Here is a 21358-nt window from a genome sequence, read left to right on the forward strand (position 1 = left end):
ACCCTGGTTTGCCTGGGCAGTCCGGGGCTGGCTGTGGCGGGGGGAGGGTCCTGTCAGGGGGTGTGTTTCATCTGCTTTTATTTCTTGGTTGTAGTCTGTTTTTGTGTGTAGGCTGTCTTCTTTTTTGTTTATCTCCTTGTTGGATGCTTTTCTGTTTGGGTCTCTCTGTCTCTTTTACAGGTGGGCATGTCTGTCTCTCTCTCTCCCTGGTCACGCCCCCCTTTCCAGTGCTTTCCATGCTTACCTGTGTTCAATTTGCAGCTCGTCGCTGGGGTGCATATATACTGCTCATTCTGCTTTGTTTCTTTGCCAGATTGATGCGCCCTGTGCCTTCTTTCCAGCTCTCGTTCATGTTCCATAGTCCTGCCTGCCTCAAAGTGTTTTCGACCACCTGCCCGTTTGTTCCGACCACGATAAAGCCTGATGTTAATAATTCTGCTGCTGTGTTTTCTGGACTGTCTACCCGTGTACCGACCACTGCTTGTCACACCACTAAAGTTTGTCAACCAGAGCTGTGTTTGTGAGTCTTGCATTTGTGTCCAAACCAAACCTCCTGTCAGGAGGGCTATACATTTTAAAGTCCTTCACTCAAATCATAGTCAAGCAGAAGAGGATTTGATTGGTTGGTCATTTAACCACTCAGCTTTTGTGTAGCCATGGCAAAAGACTCCATTCTTGCACATAAAATATACATGAAATAATTTGGTGCTGTCTTGGTTTCCTTTTTGTGCAGATTCTGGGACTGATGGTTGTTCGGAAGTTTCTGGATTTCATGTTCTCGCAACATGACTTAGCATGGCTGGATGACATCCTCCCCGATAAAGAAAAAAAGAAGAAGGAGGATGACAAGAAGACGAAGAAGGAGAAGAAAGTGACAGCACCAGAAAGTGATGAGGTACGGCAGATGATGTTTAGCAAGCAGCAACATTGTCAAGCTGTGCGGTCGGTTTTATTGTAGTTATCACTCCATCTGCTGTAGGTGCTTCATTCCTGGGTTTGTCTGTGACTAATACTCAGTGTTTTTCCTCTCTGTCCCACAGTGTTGCTGAAAAGACACTGGAATAACACTTAATATAGTCTGCTCTCCACCTTCACATTGTTGGTGTTTATTTCCCTTCAATACTCACTCAAATAACAGCAAAAAAAAAAACTTCACATACTTTCCTATCCCAGATGATGCCAGTGTTTGTTATTTTGTTTGTTTGTGCATGCTGACTCTTTCCTCGTTCTGTCACGTAGCATGACAGCTCAGTCCCCCCTCCTGTGATGATTCCACTGGAGGCCATCAGGCCCCACCCTCAGCCACACCCCACACATGTTACCCTACCCTCCCAAAACCAAGCCTCTAACTGTGAGTACGTCCAGTTCTCTGGTAATTTGATTGAACTGTTTTCAAAGCTGTCATTTGTCAAGTGTAACAGATAGAGTGTAAGGGCAGTCTCCCATTGCTGATTTTTGGCCCCAATTTGCATCCTGATTCCAAAATTAAGAAACTCAGTAAATAATGCAATTTTTGCCAGTTAGTTTAAAAAAATGTGGCCTATCATATGACTGCTTGCAAATGAGTGTCACCAAAGACTGGCAAGTATTTCTGATTATTGCTGAATACACCCAAGGTTGGCCTAGTTCCATTCCATGAGTGTTTGTGCGGATGTGCTGGCACTACGTTATTCCCACATTCCCCCAAAGCTAAAATGTCCGTTTACACCTCATAACTGTCTTCTGTTGAAGAGCTCAGCATGCTTTTTATGGGATTTATTTTGTTGGCATTTGTACTGACAATTTTTGGTTTCAGTTACTGCGTCTTGTACTTGGATGCCCACCATCACCTACTTTTGCAAAATTGTACCTCCAACTCCGCACAAATTATGTACTTGTGACATGTTAATTCTTCGCCCAGTTCTTTCTGTAATACTGCCCCTTACAAAGTACAAACTCAAACTATTCTGCACTTTTAAATTTAATCAAAGTCACAGCAAAAATAATCAGGCCTGGGCCCTGCAAGAACTTCTCTTACAGACAAGAGCCTCCCTTACAGAACCCCGGACAATGGATACAAACAGTTTTTATACAGGATTACAGAGGCAGACCTTATTTCACAAAATCTTTCTCTTATTGGCCCACATGGGCATTCAAGGGAGGTCCAACCCCCCTGCCCCAGGCCCACGCAATAACGGGAGACATATGATTTATAATTGTAACAAACTGGTCAAATCCAGTTCTACATGCACATACCAAGAGAGAACAAAGGAAAGTGAGAATAAGAAAGAAGTACAGAAAACAACTAAAGAAAACCATAATTGGACACATTGAACACAAATATATAACAGACATTTCACTTTTTTGGATCATTGTTCATCACATTACAGTTTAAAAAAAACATGTTAAAAATTTTCCTGATTACTCATCAAGTTTGACAACACCCAGATGTAAGGCAGCGATTGGTGATTCAATTAAATTGAATTTGTTTATATAGCACAAATTTAGAAAGTTCGTCACTCAACCCTTGTCCAACCCCTGAGGAAACATACTGGTAACAGCGGGAAGGAAAAGCTCCCTTGAGTATTTTTTTTATTTTTTATTTTTTTGGTTGTAGGAATATTGGTGCACTCTGAGGTGATAACTTCCTAGTTACACACTTCCAGGAATGTCCCCTGAAGTTGTACTTCCAACTCTTCAACTCGGATGAAGTTGACAATCCAATATGTCTGCTCCAAGTAGCAACAGCCATTTAAGTTGTAGTTTTAATGTTTTTTTTGGCACTTCTGTCTTTTGTGTGCCCAATTTATTGAATAGGGCAGAGAGTACTGTCTTAATTCTGTCTGTGGACATGTGTTGCAAGATTATTATTCTTGAAATGTTGTGTAATATGTTGATAATTAACTGGCGGTGCTAATATTGGCTAACCCTTTAGCTGTTGCTAACATGCTACAGCATGCTACAAACCGAGTGGTGAATTAAGACACTAATATATCTTCTGCGTCTTGGAGGCATCCAACTTATTTTCAGACTTCCAGCATCCAAATACTCATAAGGTTCCTGGTTATGTTGACTAATTATCCAAGCAATCAAGCAGGAAAGATCATGGGCCTGTGAAGTAGAACATAAATTGGGTTCACCATTGAGTTCACAGTTCTGATCCTTTGAAACCACAATGTATGTCCCAGTCCTCTCACACCACCACCCCACAGTCTCAATTCCCTTCCTGTCTCAAGTGAAGGCAAACCTGTCCACAAGATCAGCACATCCAGCCACTCTTACCTGATTATTGATTGCCCCCAAAAAATAGACAGTCGGGTATCATCCATTGGCAACTGGAGACTGCTCTAAAAGTGCTCTGAGAAGATATTGGGTTCATGTATATTTTTATTACAGTTGTATACAAACACTTTGGTACCCCTTCGATGACAGCATGCCAAAAATGAATAAATGCACATTCTTTTTACACATGTATTTTAAAAAGATTTGGGGTATTTTTTTTTTGCCTCAAAGTTAAAGCAAGTTCATGGCCCTGTGATAAACTGGGTGTACTCTGCCTCAGAGCCTATAGGCTCCAGCCCCCCGTAACCCTTAATTGGAGTATAATTGGTATGGAACATGAATGAATGAATAAAACAAGTTAATAAACCATAATACAAACTAATTAAGAATATAAATCCAAATAACAGGTTGCATAAGTATTCAGTACTTCACAGACTATCAATCAAGCTTACTTTTATAATATTAAAAACATTAATGATAATTTGATTACTCTGTCCACCTTTGACAGCTGTTTTAAGTGAAAGAACTGCCATTTTTCACTGTTGAAAAGAACATGTATATCAAGAGGGCAACTACAGCAGAGCTCTACACTGCGTGCACAATTATTAGGCAAGTTGCGTTCCTGTGTATCATTTTTATTTTTGAACATATACAGCCCAGCGATGGTCTGGCAGTCTGTCTGATTGAAACACACCCTAGACAGGATTGATCCCACTTCTCACCCAATGACCACCGGCAAAGGCTCCACCCCCCCCCCCCCCCCATACCTATGTATTTGTGCATTCATTTGTTCAATTTCTAAACCTGCTTACTGCACATTTATTAAACATTTATGGCACATTTATTAGGCAACTATTAATGTGTGGAATCATGAAAAAACAAAATTTTGCACCTGACTTATTTTCATTTATTACAGTGTAACAAATAACACAAAATGAACAAATAAATACTTTCTGCATTTCAAAAATATTCCGTGACCAATATAGCCACCTTTTTTCAGTAAGTGCCATGAGCCTTGTTGGTGCCAGGCTCGAAGTGGTGCTGTGTGTCCATTAGTGATGCAGCCACAGGCTAATCCACATGGTCCATGAAGAGTCACCTGTTAAACCTTTGATATGATCTTGATTAAACCTTTGATTTGTTATGTATTGGCTCAGTCTTAATGTTTAAACTTGTGAATCTTGTTCAGTGGTGGTCATGCCTACCTTAACTTGGCTGTGTCTCTGAGCTTTGAACACTTTGCACTTCTGGAGACTCCAGGTAGGTTAAACCCTTGTCACACATAGCACGGATTAGGCCGAATAGCGTCAGAATGACGAATAGGCCCACATCTGAAAAGTGTTGAGGTGCAGTCTGAAAAAGTTGGACAGCGGTCTCAGAGCAGTCGACATGGGCGGGCCCATTCGGGCGGCTGCCTCCAATGTGTTGCACATGTGTAAAACACTAGTGGAACAGTCCGGCAGGGCCACCCATCGAACGCCAGTCAATGTGCAGTCTGAGCACAATCCCACTGCAATCTACAGTGAGGAAAATAAGTATTTGAACACCCTCCGGTTTTGCAAGTTCTCCCACTTAGAAATCATGGAGGGGTCTGAAATTTTCATCTTAGGTGCATGTCCACTGTGAGAGACATAATCAAAAATAAATAAATTCCGGAAATCACAATGTATGATTTTTTAATAATTTATTTGTATGTTACTGCTGCAAATAAGTATTTGAACACCTGTGAACATCAATGTTAATATTTGGTACAGTAGCCTTTGTTTGCAATTACAGAGGTCAAACATTTCCTGTAGTTCTTGACCAAGTTTTCACACACTGCAGCAGGGATTTTGGTCCACTCCTCCACACAGATCTTCTCCATATCTTTCAAGTTTGGAGTTTCAGCTCCCTCCAATAATTTTGTATTGAGTTCAGGTCTGGAGACTGTCCAGGCCACTCCAGGACCTTGAAATGGTTCTTACGGAGCCCCTCCTTAGTTGCCCTGGCTGTGTGTTTGGGGTCATTGTCATGCTGGAAGACCCAGCCATGACCCATCTTCAATGCACTTACTGAGGGAAGGAGGTTGTTTGCCAAAATCTCGCAATACATGACCCCATCCATCCTCCCTGTTGTGTGGGCCGCTGAAGAGGAGGTACTGCTGGCCCACCACCACCAGAGGGCACCCTGCCTGGAGTGCGGGCTCCAGGCACAAGAGGGCGCTGCCGCCTCACAGGAGCAGCCGGGGTGACAGCTGTCACTTATCACCTATGACAGCTGTCACCAATCATCTGATCTTCATTTGTATATCAGCAAGATGACATCTCCACCTCTTTGCCGAGATATCGCTCTTCTTAGGAGGTAACGTACTCAGCCGTTGTGTTGTCTTTCAGACAGTAAACATTGTTGCTTTGTGTTTTGACAGTAGTCAGTGAGTACTTGCAGCTGGAGACTGAGTTGGACTTTTCACCAACCTTTTTGATAAGTACTCATACTCCTGCACATACCAGTTTTCTGATGAGAGGTGGAGGTGGATTTCCCACCATAAGTGTTGCTGGGTGTAAACGCACCCACATCTAACTGTTTTTGCTCCTCGCCAGCAGTACCAGATCCGACAAGCGGAGGCAGTGGCCACCTGGGAGTTCGGGACTTGGCGGCTCCAGTATTCCCGGGGTTCGGTGGCAGAGGAAATCGTGTGGTTCCGGTTCTGCTTTGGACAGACGTCTCTTATCTTCGAGCCTGCCCACATGACACATTCTGTGAATTGACTTCATTGCATTCTATTGTGATCTGCCGTGTTTGTTGTGCTCATTCACAACAGTAAAGTGTTATTATTTGACTTCCGCCATTGTCCGTTCATTTGCGCCCCCTGTTGTGGGTCCGTGTTCCTACACTTTCTCAACAGGATATCTCGGCCAGCGTCATGGATCCCGAGGGGCGTCACCCGGCTGTTGAACGGCCAATGGAAGAGCAGGGCGCACAGGCGTCTGCAGGAGGCGTGATCAGTGAGTTGCAGCAAATCCTCACCGCTTTTACTGCTCGGTTGGATCTAATGACCGAGCAGAACGTCCTCCTTAACCGCAGGGTGGAGGCTCTCACCGCGCAGGTGGAAGCGCGCGCTCAGGGCGCTGCTGCGGCTCCTCCTCCTGCCGATCCTGTGCACAATATTGACGTTCCACAGGTCGTTCAACGACCCCTCCCACCTTCCCCTGAAGCATACATAAGCCCTCCAGAGCCGTACGGGGGTTGTGTGGAGACGTGAGCGGACTTTCTTATGCAGTGTTCGCTCGTCTTCGCACAACGTCCCGTCATGTACGCGACTGATGCTAGTAAGATAGCTTATGTGATTAATCTGCTTCGCGGTGAGGCACGCGCTTGGGCTACAGCGCTCTGGGAACAAAATTCACGGCTCCTTCTGACATACGATGGGTTTGTGAGGGAGTTCAGAACAGTGTTCGATCACCCAAATAGAGGAGAGACCGCTTCAGCCGTGCTGCTGTCAAAAAGACAGGGGCGCCGGAGCGCAGCTGCTTATGCAGTCGACTTCCGCATCGCGGCTGCGAGGTCCGGCTGGAATAACACTGCCCTCCGTGCCGCCTTCGTAAATGGACTGTCGTTGGTCCTGAAGGAGCACCTGGTGGCTAAGGACGAACCGCGGGATTTAGACGGGCTTATTGATCTCGTTATACGGCTAGACAATCGGCTAGAAGAACGCCGTCGGGAACGAGACGAAGGGCATGGCCGGGCACGCGCCGTCCCTCCTCCTTCCGGTTCCGACCGAGTTCCGCCCTCCCCACACTCCACAGCCTCTACGCTCCGTGTGGTTACAGCTCCCCCTGCTGATGAAGCTATGGACACGAGCAGGGCCACATTTAGGCCACCAGAGAGACAAAGGAGGCTGGTCCGCGGAGTGTGCTTTGTTTGTGGCTCGATAGAGCATCAATTGAGAGACTGCCCCGAGCGGTTAAACACCAACGCCCGCCCCTAGAAACTGGGCTAAGGGTGGGCCAAGAAATTCACGTGGGACATACCCATATTGCCACACGACTCCCAGTTACGATCCTTTATGGGGATTTAACCCTTCAGGCCCCAGCACTGGTGGACACGGGCTCTGAAGGGAATCTGCTAGATAGCAGATGGGCCAGGGAGGCAGGGCTCCCTCTAGTGGCGCTTACTTCGCCAGTGCAGGTGCGGGCACTAGATGGCACCCTACTCCCTCTAATCACACACAAGACACCACCAGTAACTCTGGTGGTGTCAGGGAACCACCGGGAGGAGATCGAGTTTTTTGTGACTCCTTCTACCTCCCGCGTGATTCTTGGGTTCCCCTGGATGTTAAAACACAATCCCCGGATTGATTGGTCGTCCGGGGTAGTGGTTCAGTGGAGCGAAACCTGCCATCGGGTGTGTTTAGGTTCCTCGGTTCCTCCCGGTTCCCACGCTAAGGAGGAGGTCAGAGTCCCGCCCAATCTGGCGACGGTGCCGGTGGAGTACCATGACCTTGTGGACGTGTTCAGTAAGGATCTGGCGCTCACCCTTCCCCCGCACCGCCCTTACGATTGTGCCATTGATTTGGTTCCAGGCGTAGAGTTCCCGTCCAGCAGGCTGTACAACCTCTCACGACCTGAGCGCAAATCAATGGAGACCTACATCCGGGACTCTTTAGCTGCCGGGTTGATCCGGAATTCCACCTCCCTGATGGGTGCAGGTTTCTTTTTTGTGGGCAAAAAAGATGGCGGACTCCGTCCATGCATTGATTACAGGGGGTTGAACGAAATCACGGTTCGCAATCGATACCCGTTGCCCTTGTTGGATTCGGTGTTTACGCCTCTGCATGGCGCTAAAATATTCACTAAGCTGGACCTTAGAAATGCGTATCACCTGGTTCGGATCCGGAAGGGAGACGAGTGGAAGACGGCATTTAACACCCCGTTAGGTCACTTTGAGTACCTGGTCATGCCGTTCGGCCTCACAAACGCCCCTGTGACGTTCCAAGCATTGGTTAACGACGTCTTGTGTGATTTCCTGCACCGATTCGTCTTCGTATATCTGGACGATATACTCATCTTTTCTCCGGATCCTGAGACCCATGTCCGGCATGTACGTCAGGTCCTGCAGCGGTTGTTGGAGAACCGGCTGTTTGTAAAGGGTGAGAAGTGTGAGTTTCACCGCACTTCTTTGTCCTTCCTGGGGTTTATCATCTCCTCCAACTCCGTCGCTCCTGATCCGGCCAAGGTTGCGGCGGTGAGAGACTGGCCCCAACCAACAAGCCGTAGGAAGCTGCAACAGTTCCTCGGCTTTGCAAATTTCTACAGGAGGTTCATTAAGGGCTACAGTCAGGTAGTTAGCCCCCTGACAGCCCTGACTTCTCCAAAAGTCCCCTTCACCTGGTCGGATCGGTGCGATGCCGCGTTCAAGGAGTTGAAACGGCGCTTCTCGTCTGCACCCGTTCTGGTGCAGCCCGATCCTAGTCGCCAGTTTGTGGTTGAAGTGGATGCCTCGGACTCAGGGATAGGAGCTGTGCTTTCCCAGAGCGGAGAGACCGATAAGGTTCTTCACCCGTGTGCCTACTTTTCCCGCAGGTTGACCCCGGCAGAACGGAACTATGACGTCGGCAATCGAGAACTCCTTGCGGTGAAAGAGGCTCTTGAAGAGTGGAGACATCTGTTGGAGGGAACGTCCGTGCCATTCACGGTTTTCACTGACCATCGGAACCTGGAATATATCAGGACCGCCAAGCGGCTGAATCCCAGGCAAGCCTGCTGGTCACTGTTCTTCGGCCGTTTTGACTTCAGGATCACCTACCACCCCGGACCAAAAACCAGAGATCGGATGCCTTGTCCCGGGTGCATGAAGATGAAGTCAAAACCAAGCTGTCGGATCCACCGGAACCTATCATCCCGGAGTCCGCTATCGTGGCCACCCTCACCTGGGACGTGGAGAAGACCGTACGGGAGGCGCTGGCACAGAGCCCGGACCCCGGAACCGGGCCGAAGAACAAACTTTACGTCCCACCAGAGGCCAGGGCTGCAGTCTTGGACTTCTGTCACGGTTCCAAGCTCTCCTGTCATCCAGGGGTGCGAAGAACCGTGGCAGTTGTCCGGCAGCGCTTCTGGTGGGCGTCCCTGGAGGCCGACGTCCGGGATTATATCCAGGCCTGCACCACCTGCGCCAGGGGCAAGGCAGACCACCGCAGGGCACAGGGACTGCTCCAGCCGCTTCCTGTGCCTCACCGCCCCTGGTCCCACATCGGCCTGGATTTTGTCACGGGCCTCCCGCCGTCCCAGGGCAACACCACCATCTTCACGATAGTGGACCGATTCTCCAAGGCGGCCCACTTCGTGGCCCTCCCGAAGCTCCCGACGGCCCAGGAGACTGCAGACCTCCTGGTCCACCACGTCGTCCGGCTGCATGGGATTCCAACAGACATCGTCTCCGATCGCGGTCCCCAGTTCTCCTCGCAGGTCTGGAGGAGCTTCTGCCGGGAACTGGGGGCCACGGTGAGTCTCTCGTCTGGGTATCACCCTCAGACCAACGGGCAGGCAGAACGGGCCAATCAGGAAGTGGAACAGGCCCTGCACTGCGTGACGGCCGCGCACCCGGCGGCCTGGAGTACCCATTTGGCCTGGATCGAGTATGCCCATAACAGCCAGGTGTCTTCTGCCACCGGCCTCTCCCCTTTTGAGGTGTGTCTGGGGTACCAGCCCCCGTTGTTTCCAGTGGTCGAGGGAGAGGTCGGTGTGCCCTCGGTCCAGGCCCACCTGCGGAAGTGCCGTCGGGTGTGGTGCGCCGCCCGTTCTGCCTTGCTGAAGGCCCGGACGAGGGCAAAAGCCCATGCAGACCGCCGGCGGACCCCGGCCCCTGCATATCAGCCAGGGCAGGAGGTGTGGTTGTCAACAAAGGACATTCCCCTCCAAGTGGACTCCCCTAAACTGCAGGACCATTACATCGGTCCCTTCAAGATACTCAAGGTCATCAGTCCAGCCGCAGTGAGGCTTCAGCTTCCGGTCTCACTGCGGAGCCATCCTGTTTTCCATGTGTCCCGTATAAAACCACATCACACCTCACCCCTCTGTGCTCCGGGTCCAGCACCGCCTCCTGCCCGGATCATCGATGGTGAGCCGGCTTGGACTGTGCGCCAGCTCTTGGATGTCCGTAGGATGGGCCGGGGCTTCCAGTATTTGGTGGACTGGGAGCGGTACGGACCCGAAGAACACTCCTGGGTGAAGAGGAGCTTCATCCTAGACCCGGCCCTCCTGGCCGATTTCTACCGCCGCCACCCGGACAAGCCTGGTCGGGCGCCAGGAGGCGCCCGTTGAGGGGGGGGTCCTGTTGTGTGGGCCGCTGAAGAGGAGGTACTGCTGGCCCACCACCACCAGAGGGCACCCTGCCTGGAGTGTGGGCTCCAGGCACAAGAGGGCGCTGCCGCCTCACAGGAGCAGCCGGGGTGACAGCTGTCACTTATCACCTATGACAGCTGTCACCAATCATCTGATCTTAATTTGTATATCAGCAAGACGACATCTCCACCTCTTTGCCGAGATATCGCTCTTCTTAGGAGGTAACGTACTCAGCCGTTGTGTTGTCTTTCAGACAGTAAACATTGTTGCTTTGTGTTTTGACAGTAGTCAGTGAGTACTTGCAGCTGGAGACTGAGTTGGACTTTTCACCAACCTTTTTGATAAGTACTCATACTCCTGCACATACCAGTTTTCTGATGAGAGGTGGAGGTGGATTTCCCACCATAAGTGTTGCTGGGTGTAAACGCACCCACATCTAACTGTTTTTACTCCTCGCCAGCAGTACCAGATCCGACAAGCGGAGGCAGTGGCCACCTGGGAGTTCAGGACTTGGCGGCTCCAGTATTCCCGGGGTTCGGTGGCAGAGGAAATCGTGTGGTTCCGGTTCTGCTTTGGACAGACGTCTCTTATCTTCGAGCCTGCCCACATGACACATTCTGTGAATTGACTTCATTGCATTCTATTGTGATCTGCCGTGTTTGTTGTGCTAATTCACAACAGTAAAGTGTTATTATTTGACTTCCTCCATTGTCCGTTAATTTGCGCCCCCTGTTGTGGGTCCGTGTTCCTACACTTTCTCAACACTCCCTTCAATACGGTGCAGTCATCCTGTCCCCTTTGCAGAAGAGCACCCACAGAGTATGATGTTTCCACCCCCATGCTTCATGGTTGGAATGGTTTTCTTGGGGTTGTTCTCGTCCTCTAAACATGGTAAGTCGAACAGGTTCCAAAAAGCTCTATTTTGGTCTAATCTGACCACATGACCTTCTCCCATGCCTCCTCTGGATCATCCAGATGGTCACTGGTGAACTTCAAACGGGCCTGGACATGTGCTGGCTTGAGCAGGGGGACCTTGCTGCCCTGCAGGATTTTAAACCATGACAGCATCGTGTGTTACTAATGTAATCTTTGTGACTGTGGTCCCAGTTCTCTTCAGGTCACTGACCAGGTCCTACTGTGTAGTTCTGAGCTTTCTCAGAATCATACTTACACCACAAAGTAAGATCTTGCATGGAATCAAAGACCGAGGGAGATTGACAGTCATCTTGTGTTTCTTCCACTTTCTAATAAAGAATCATAACAGTTGTTGTCTTCTACCAAGCTGCTTGCCTGTTGTCCTGTAGTCCATCCCAGCCTTGTGCAGGTCTACAGTTTTGTCCCTGGTGTCCTTAGACAGCTCTTTGGTCTTGGCTATGGTGGACAGGTTGGAGTATGATTGATTGAGTGTGTGAACAGGTGTCTTTTATACAGATAACAAGTTCAAACAGGTGCAATTAATACAGGTAAAGAGTGCAGAATAAGAGGGCTTCTTAAAGAAAAATTAACAGGTCAGTGTGAGCCAGAATTCTTGCTGGTTGGTAGGTGTTCAAATACTTATTTGCCACAGTAACAGACAAATAAATTATTAAAAAATCATCTATTGTGATTTACTGGATTTTTTTTTTAGATTATGTCTCTCACAGTGGACATGCACCTAAGATGAAAATTTCAGACCCCTCCATGATTTCTAAGTGGGAGAACTTGCAAAATCGCAGGGTGTTCAAATACTTATTTCCCTCACTGTACATATTCGTACAGCGTCATAATAGCATTCAGAACAATCTGATGGAGGTCGGGGGAACCTCAAAATGGATCGGGTAAATCAAATCCTGCCAGCATGTCCTGCTTGTGCCACATATGTGCACCTCCACTGGATCCCGTTCAGGAAAAGAAAATGTTGATATGCAGCATGTGGCCCGCATCCATCATGTGAAGTGGACATGAACATTGTGCAATCAAACCAGCAGCACTGTCTGTCACTCTGAGTTAATGCATCATTGTGCACGTCAGAGGCTCGGTGTGGCGTCCGCAATGCAGCTGAACAGGATGTCACCCCCGTAGAAAGCATATTATGACATATTTACCATTGAACTCTGTTGGAGGAATGACGGTGGAACTGTGTCGCCAGCCCATGACACCATAAATATACATGTAAACTCAGCTCCGGTACAGCTCCAGGTGCATGTGACAGCACAGGGTGGACACCGGCCAGGTACTGCAGCCTGAGGGGACGCCCCTATCACCCCAGCTGTGCTGTGTGCTGACATTGGCTCACAAATGCCTCGTCCACCACAGTGTGGTGCACAGCCTCTCTTTGTACTTCATGTGCTCATCACAACGCTGTGCACCGGTGAGCCAACTGGACAGTGTGGCGCACAGCCTCTTTGTGTACTTCATGTGCTCATCACAACGCTGTGCGCTCGTGAGCCAACTGGACAGTGTGGTACACAGCCTCTCCATGTACTTCATGTGCTCATCACATCGCCGCGCGCAGGTGATCCAACTGGACAGTGTGGCACACAGCGTCTCCGTGTACTTCATGTGCTCATCACATTGCCGTGCACTGGTGAGCCAACTGGACAGTGTGGTGCACAGCCTCTCTGTGTACTTCATGTGCTCATCACATCGCCACATGCCAGTGATCTGACTGGACAGCATGGTGCACAGCTTCTCTGTGTACTTCATGTGTTCATCGTGCTGTGTCCGTGAGCACAATGCTGACATGACAGTCTATCATGTGTGGGACACGCATATCCATCCTGCCGGTACAATGTCCTGCTCAGAGTTTAGTGCGTGCGAGGGAGTGAGTGGACGAGTGAATCATCAAGTGAGTGGATGAGTGAGTGAGTGAGTGACAGCACTCGGGTGCATCTGTCTGGCAGTCTGCTTTATGATTCTGGTGCAGTCTTCAGAAATGTACTGTCAGGTGGACAGCCAGAAAAAATTAAAAGAATAAACAAATAAATGGAAATGTGTATCTCAGATATTAGAATCATTCAGTAAATGGAGTGGGCTGTGGGTAAATCATGGAGGACTAAAATATTTTATTACTATGTTACCAGTATTTTCTTACTAAGTGAATGATCACACGCGCACCACACCAAATTTGCTCCTACTGTAAAATCATATTTCTCCTCCTTTCCTTTTAGCTGTATTTCAGCACCATGGACAGCGAATGGCAAAATTCTGTCATAGAGCAGTAAGAGATCATTAGTGATAGCAGCATGACTGTCCAACGGCTTCTATAATCACCCACTGAGACTTAGAATAATTGTCCATACTCTGTCCATGCATCCATTTTTTAAAACCCTCTCCATCCATTAGGAGGAAGGGGGTGGAGTCTATGTCAGCGGTCAGGCATCCACTTTACTGCACAAGCCGACATACACAAAATACACATTCTCACTGACAGTCAATTTAAATTTTAGACAGGTTTGTCATTGTATGCTGCAAGCCCCAGGTTATGAATCATTTTCATAGACACTGTAGGGTATAGCATGTATTTTTCATAGTTTTTTTTCCAACTTCATTATCTTTCTGTGTTTCTGTGTTTTTGTTTTCTGCCTGTGCATATATTCCTTTTGTATCCTGTATGTGTGCATGTTTGTGTTTGTTGCAGGAGATGAATCCTTACTCCTTGGGCACAGCTGATCAAAATGAACTAGATCGCAGGTACTGTGTGCTCAGACTGAAAGTGTGCTCCGGGGATCTGCTGTGTACACTCAACACAAATAGTGGGGCAGATATGTGAAAAAAAGTTCACTTTGAACAAAAAGTGTGACATTTTGCATACAGGGGTATTTTCAAAATACCCCTGTATGCTGGATGCAAGAGGTTTAACCATTGGGTTGGCTGCCATCTTGAATTCCAATATGGCTGCTATGTTGAAACATTGATAGTCACTATCTTGGGGGACAGGTTTCTGAATTTTGGTACACAAAGATATTTTGATATGCTGAATTAATAATACAGTTATTAATGTATAATTAACACATTAATTGTAAATACATTACTTATTAATTCATAACAGTTAATTTAATTCTACTCTACATTTCACCCGCCACCAGATACCACAAGTCCTGAAAAATGAAGAACATAAGTTAAGAAATTATTGGAAAGAAGAGTTTTCTGTTATCATTTATTGTGTGTTCAGTATTTCATTGCATTATTCTGTCGTCACTGGTTTTGTTTTCTGTTCATTAATTGTTCTCTGTTTTACCAATAGTTCGTTTTGCCATTCTTATTGCATTCACTTTTATGTATCAGAGAGTATCAGTTCCGTGCTAGTTCTGGTTCTAATTATTAGTTCTCTTGTTTTCCACTTTTTGGCTCGTCACGTTACTTCTTAGTTTTGCCCCTTTTGTTTTGCTCACATTAATTATTGTTTGTCTTGAGCACATCACGTTTTTCTCCCTTAGTTTTTCCTGTCACTTAGTTCTCTTGGTCCTGTCTGCTTTGCTTTCTTTTCCCTTCACAGTATTGCACCTGCTTTAGTGTTTGTCACCCACGCCCCTTCCAGAACCTTCTGCACAGCTGTTCCTAATTAGTCTGCCAGTATTTAAGCCCTCACAGTCTCACAGTCCCTCGCCCGATTGTTGACTTTGTTCACTCTCACACCTTTTGTTCATGTCCTATTTGCTTCTTAGTGTTCTGACCTTGCTTGTTTGCTCTGACCTCCACCTTTTCGTAATCGTGAACTTGTTTTTGACTCTGCCTCTGTTTTTGCCTGCTCTACTCTTCACCATTTGTATGACTTCAGCTTGTTATTTGGACCATGTCCAAGCTTGTATCCTGCCTGAAACCTCTGCCTCACAGACTCACAACCAGCTATGTCTGTGAGTCTGCATGTGTCTCCTACTGCTTCCGGTGTCAAGCCACCACGAGTGCCTGCATTTTAGCTGGATTAGTGGACCAACACTCTAACCACAGAGCTATCCTACTGACAAACTGTCCTACTGACATTCTAAGGTGATGAGGTGTCAAAGACTGGAGCATGCAATCTAATAATACAATAACATGCTTTTTGGAGGGCGGTATGCATTTTCAGAGGCCCGACGTTCATGCCCAATCACACAAAATGACAGATATTCACCCTCGGGCGAATATCTGTCATTGCCGGCGACGGCATGGACGGAGGGACTCAGAAAATGCATACCGCACGACAAATGCATGTTATTTGCATTATTATCACTTACTGAGATACACAACACATAACGCGTACATAAAAAGTTGGCTCACTTTAACTTTTGTCGTGTTGGCTGGTGCGCACTGCTCTCCAAATTCGGTAGTGCATCCTCATCAAGCTGGCTGCTTTGGCTGCTGTTTATTGTCGTACTATCCATGAGAAAATCATCCAGAATATCCATATTGGGACCAACACACACTTCTTGCCTTTTTATATTTTACTCTGCGGACAGTTCTTAGGCTGCGCGCTATGACGTCATTTACGCACAGCTGGCGGGTATAGCCAGGTAGCGCTGAAGTAAATCTACGCTACCGGCCTAGCAACGCCTTGGTAAAGTGATAATAATGAACCAGTAACACTGGTGGCCAACTTTAATTCTCATTTTACGTCTGGATCACTTGGGAAAGTGCTTGGATCCAGCAAAATCTGAAATCAGCATACTTTAAAGATTTTGCATGCAAATTTACATACTTTCTGCCAGATGTGAACATCTCGGGCAATTTTTGTTACATATCTGCCCCACTAAAACGGCGGCTGGGAGAGCACTGTCACTCCCTGACAGCTCCACCCACCACTCTGAGTCACATACTCTCCACGCATCTGTTGGTTGTTTCTTTTGTGGACTTAATATAGAAAAAAAAAACTCTTGATAGCTTTTATTGCTTTTACATTGTAAGCACATGCTGTTTGATCCAGAAAAATGCAGATATTACACCAGTTTTGTCATTTTGGATCTTTGCATCACCAGAATCGATTTTAAAATGGAGCTCATGACACTGGTTAAGTGGACAATTTCTGCTTTGATATGATGACATTTACATCCAAATTAAGTGAAAGGTGTAGGAATCACCCATATTTTTCAATGCAGATCCTTCATTTTTGGAGCTCAAACTTTTTGCATCTCGTCTGCTGCACATCAGTCTTGTAATTGTTGGGAAAGTGAATGCACGGACCCACGTTAGGGGGCGTAAATGAGCGGTCAATAGGAATTCCAATAAATAACGATTTATTATGCAAAAGTGCAAACAGAAGATGAATATGCTGAGTCCAATTAATAACAAAATGGTGACACGTGGGCAGGCCCGACGGTAGGAGACGCCTATCCAGCCAGAACCCACGAAGTTCCACCGCCAGCCAGAGGCCTGCAATACACCAGAGCCGCCAAGTCCTGGTCCCCCAGGTAGCCACCGCTCGAGGCTGTCAGACCGGTACTGCTGGCAGGAGCAAAAACAGGTTAAGGTGTACACCCAGCAAACAGTCAGCAACTCACAGTTATCCTCTTGGAGGAATAAATCCAGATACTCCCAGAGTGCAGAGGAAAAACTGGAGGATGTGCAGTGTCAAATGTTATACTCAGTAAGTCAGAAGTGAGGAGTGGAGACGCCAACTCCTCCAACTTCCACAAACTCGGCTACAAGCTGCAAGTATAAGTCACAACTGCAAAGACTTCAGTTACAATGAATGTGCGTACGGCACAAAACGGCTGAGTAGATTTACCTGTGTGGTAAGGTGATAACTCGGCAGAGTTATGGTGTCCTTCCCAGGCTTTTATGGTGAAGATGATAATGGAAAACAGCTGACAGCCTAACGGTGCGCACCTGGTAAAATCAAAAAGCCAGTGCGCCCTCCAGAGCCCAATAGATGCTAGCATGGCAGGGCGACATCTTGTGGTGGGCCAGCAGTACCTCCTCCTCCTGGCACCCGACCCGGCTTGTCGGGGTGTTCCCTGTAGAAATCCGCCAGGAGGGCGGGATCCAAAATGAAGCTCCTCTTCACCCAGGAGCGTTCTTCTGGGCCATTACCGTCCCAGTCTACCAGGTATTGATACCCCCGGCCCCTCCGACGAACATCTAGGAGCTTTTTCTCCATCCATGCTGGTTCTCCGTCGATGATTCGGGCAGGAGGCGGCGCCGGTCCAGGGGTGCAGAGGTCAGATGTGTGGTACGGCTTGATCCTGGAAACATGAAAAACCGGGTGTATCCGCAGTGAAGCTGGGAGCTGGAGCTTCACCGCGGCCGGGCTGATCACCTTGAGGATCTTGAAGGGTCCAATGTAACGGTCGGTTAGTTTCGGGGAGTCTGTTTGTAGAGGGATGTTCTTTGTGGAGAGCCAAACCTCCTGCCCGGGCTGGTATGTTGGGGCCTGGGCACGTCGGCGGTCCGCATCGTCCTTAGCCCGTGTCCGGGCCTTCAGGAGAGCAGAACGGGCTTTCTTCCACACCCCCACGGCATCTCCTGAGGTGGGCCTGGACCGAGGGCACCTCGACCTCTCCCTCAATGGCCGGAAACAATGGGGGTTGATACCCCAAGCAGACCTTGAACGGGGAGAGGCCGGTAGATGACGACACCTGGCTGTTATGTGCGTGCTTGATCCAGGCCAGGTGTTGACTCCAGGCCGTTGGGTGCACAGAGGTGACACATCTCAAGGCCTGCACCAAGTCTTGGTTAACCCGCTCTGCTTGACCGTTAGTTTGTGGGTGGTACCCTGACGACAGGCTCACCGTGGCCCCCAGCTCCCTACAGAAACTCCTTCAGACCTGCGAGGAGAACTGAGGACCATGGTCTGATACAATGTCCGTGGGGATACCATGCAAACGCACAACGTGGTAGACCAGGAGGTCTGCAGTCTCCTGGGCAGTCAGGAGCTTCGGGAGGGCCACGAAGTGGGCCGCCTTCGAGAACCGGTACACTATCGTCAGGATGACTGTCTTCCCCTGGGAGGCAGGGAGACCCGTGATGAAGTCCACTCCAATGTGGGACCAGGGGTGACGAGGCACAGGCAACGGCTGGAGGAGCCCCCTCTCTGGCTGGTGGGAAGCCTTGCCCCTGGCGCAGGTGGTGCATGCCCTGATGTAGTCCCGGGTGTCGGCTTCGACTGACGGCCACCAGAACCACTGCCGGACCACTGCCACGGTCCGTCGCACCCAAGGATGGCAGGAGAGCTTGGAACCGTGACAGAAGTCCAACACGGCAGTCCGAGCATCTGGTGGCACTCACAGTCTGTTGGTTGGTCCACCTCTGGGATTCGGGTGTCGCGTCAGGGCCTCCCTAACAACTCCCTCCATGTCCCATGTGAGAGTTGCGACGATAGTGGATTCCGGTATGATGGTGTCCGGTGGGTCCAACAGCCTTGCTTTAACTTCCTCTTCATGCACCCGGGACAGGGCGTCAGACCGGACGTTCTTGGCCCCGGGGCGGTAGGTGATCTTGAAGTTAAAGTGTCCGAAAAACAATGACCACCTGGCTTGCCTGGGGTTCAGCCACTTAGCGGTCTGGATATATTCCAGGTTCCTGTGGTCAGTGAGAACCACAAATGGGACCACAGCTCCCTCCAACAGATGTCTCCACTCCTCAAGGGCCCCTTTCACAGCCAGGAGTTCCCGATTGCCAACATCATAGTTCCATTCGGCGGGGGTTAACCTGCGGGAGAAGTAAGCACAAGGGTGGAGAACACTATCGGACTCCCTGCTCTGGGACAACATGGCTCCTATCCCTGAGTCAGAGGCATCCACTTCAACAATAAACTGGCGCCTAGGATCGGGCTGCACCAGAACTGGTGCAGTTGAAAACCTGTGTTTCAACTCCCTAAACGCGGCTTCGCACCGATCCAACCAGGTGAAGGGGACTTTGGTGGAGGTCAGGGCTGTAAGGGGGCTAACCACCTGACTATAGCCCTTAATGAACCTCCTGTAAAAATTGGCGAACCCTAGGAACTGTTGCAGCTTCCTACGATTTACCGGTTGGGGCCAATCTCTCACCGCAGCTACCTTAGCCAGATCGGGTGCGACGGAGTTGGAGGAGATAATGAACCCCAAGAAGGACAGAGGTGGAACTCACACTTCTCGGCCTTCACAAACAGCCGGTTGTCCAATAACCGCTGAAGGACCTGACGGACATGCTTAACATGAGTCTCAGGATCCTGGGAGAAGATGAGGATATCGTCTAGATATACGAAGACGAATCGGTGCAGGAAATCCCGCAGAACGTCGTTAACCAAAGCTTGAAACATCGCGGGGGCATTGGTGAGGCTGAACGGCATGACCAGATACTCAAAGTGACCTAAGGGGGTGTTAAATGCTGTCTTCCATTCATCTCCCTTCCGTACCCAAACCAGATGGTAAGCATTCCTAAGATCCAGTTTTGTGAATATTTTGGCTCCATGCAGGGGCGTGAACACTGAATCCAATAGAGGTAACAGGTATCGGTTGCGAACTGTGATCTCGTTCAGCCCTCTATAATCAATGCATGGACGGAGACCGCCATCCTTCTTGCCCACAAAAAACAAACCTGCACCTAATGGGGATGAAGAATTTTGGATTAGCCTGGCAGCTAATGAGTCCCGGATGTAGGTCTCCATTGATTCGTGTTCAGGACGTGAGAGGTTGTACAGCCTGCTGGATGGATACTCAGCACCTGGAACCAAATCAATGGCACAATCATACGGTCGGTGAGGGGGCAGGGTGAGTGCCAGATCCTTGCTGAAGACGTCAGCAAGGTCATGATACTCAGCCGGCACCTCCGTGAGATTGGGGGGACTCTGACCTCCTCTTTAACGTCATCGCCAGGTGGCACAGAGGATCTCAAACACTCCCAGTGGCAGGTTTCGCTCCATTGAGCCACAACCCCAGATGGCCAATCAATCCGGGGATTGTGTTTTATCATCCATGGATAACCCAAAATAACTCTGGAGGTAGAATCAAATCAAATCAAATCAATTTTATTTATATAGCGCCAAATCACAACAAACAGTTGCCCCAAGGTGCTTTATATTGTAAGGCAAAGCCATACAATAATTATGGAAAAACCCCAACGGTCAAAATGACCCCCTGTGAGCAAGCACTTGGCGACAGTGGGAAGGAAAAACTCCCTTTTAACAGGAAGAAACCTCCAGCAGAACCAGGCTCAGGGAGGGGCAGTCTTCTGCTGGGACTGGTTGGGGCTGAGGGAGAGAACCAGGAAAAAGACATGCTGTGGAGGGGAGCAGAGATCAATCACTAATGATTAAATGCAGAGTGGTGCATACAGAGCAAAAAGAGAAAGAAACACTCAGTGCATCATGGGAACCCCCAGCAGTCTAAGTCTATAGCAGCATAACTAAGGGATGGTTCAGGGACCTGATTATTCAAAACCTTATGAGTAAGAAGAAGAATTTTAATTTCTATTCTAGAATTAACAGGAAGCCAATGAAGAGAGGCCAATATGGGTGAGATATGCTCTCTCCTTCTAGTCCCTGTCAGTACTCTAGCTGCAGCATTTTGAATTAACTGAAGGCTTTTCAGGGAACTTTTAGGACAACCTAATATTAATGAATTACAATAGTCCAGCCTAGAGGAAATAAATGCATGAATTAGTTTTTCAGCATCACTCTGAGACAAGACCTTTCTAATTTTAGAGATATTGCGCAAATGCAAAAAACCAGTCCTACATATTTGTTTAATATGCACATTGAATGACATATCCTGATCAAAAATGACTCCAAGATTTCTCACAGTATTACTAGAGGTCAGGGTAATGCTATCAAGAGTAAGGATCTGGTTAGACACTATGTTTCTAAGATTTGTGGGGCCAAGTACAATAACTTCAGTTTTATCTGA

At 48.4% G+C, this 21358-nt stretch overlaps 1 protein-coding gene across 1 annotated transcript in view; it reads left to right on the forward strand.

The window, feature by feature from the left end:
• Nucleotides 1-21358, forward strand: part of slc4a5b (solute carrier family 4 member 5b) — a 123437-nt gene that overhangs the window by 93371 nt on the left and 8708 nt on the right. Inside the window, exons 23-24 of the mRNA XM_034192414.1 lie at nt 734-895; nt 1240-1351. Coding sequence (XP_034048305.1) covers nt 734-895; nt 1240-1351 — 274 coding nt within the window. The remainder of the gene's footprint in view (nt 1-733; nt 896-1239; nt 1352-21358) is intronic.

This window comes from Thalassophryne amazonica, chromosome 17 (genome assembly GCF_902500255.1).
Source record: "Thalassophryne amazonica chromosome 17, fThaAma1.1, whole genome shotgun sequence".
In the NCBI taxonomy this organism is placed as follows: domain Eukaryota; kingdom Metazoa; phylum Chordata; class Actinopteri; order Batrachoidiformes; family Batrachoididae; genus Thalassophryne; species Thalassophryne amazonica.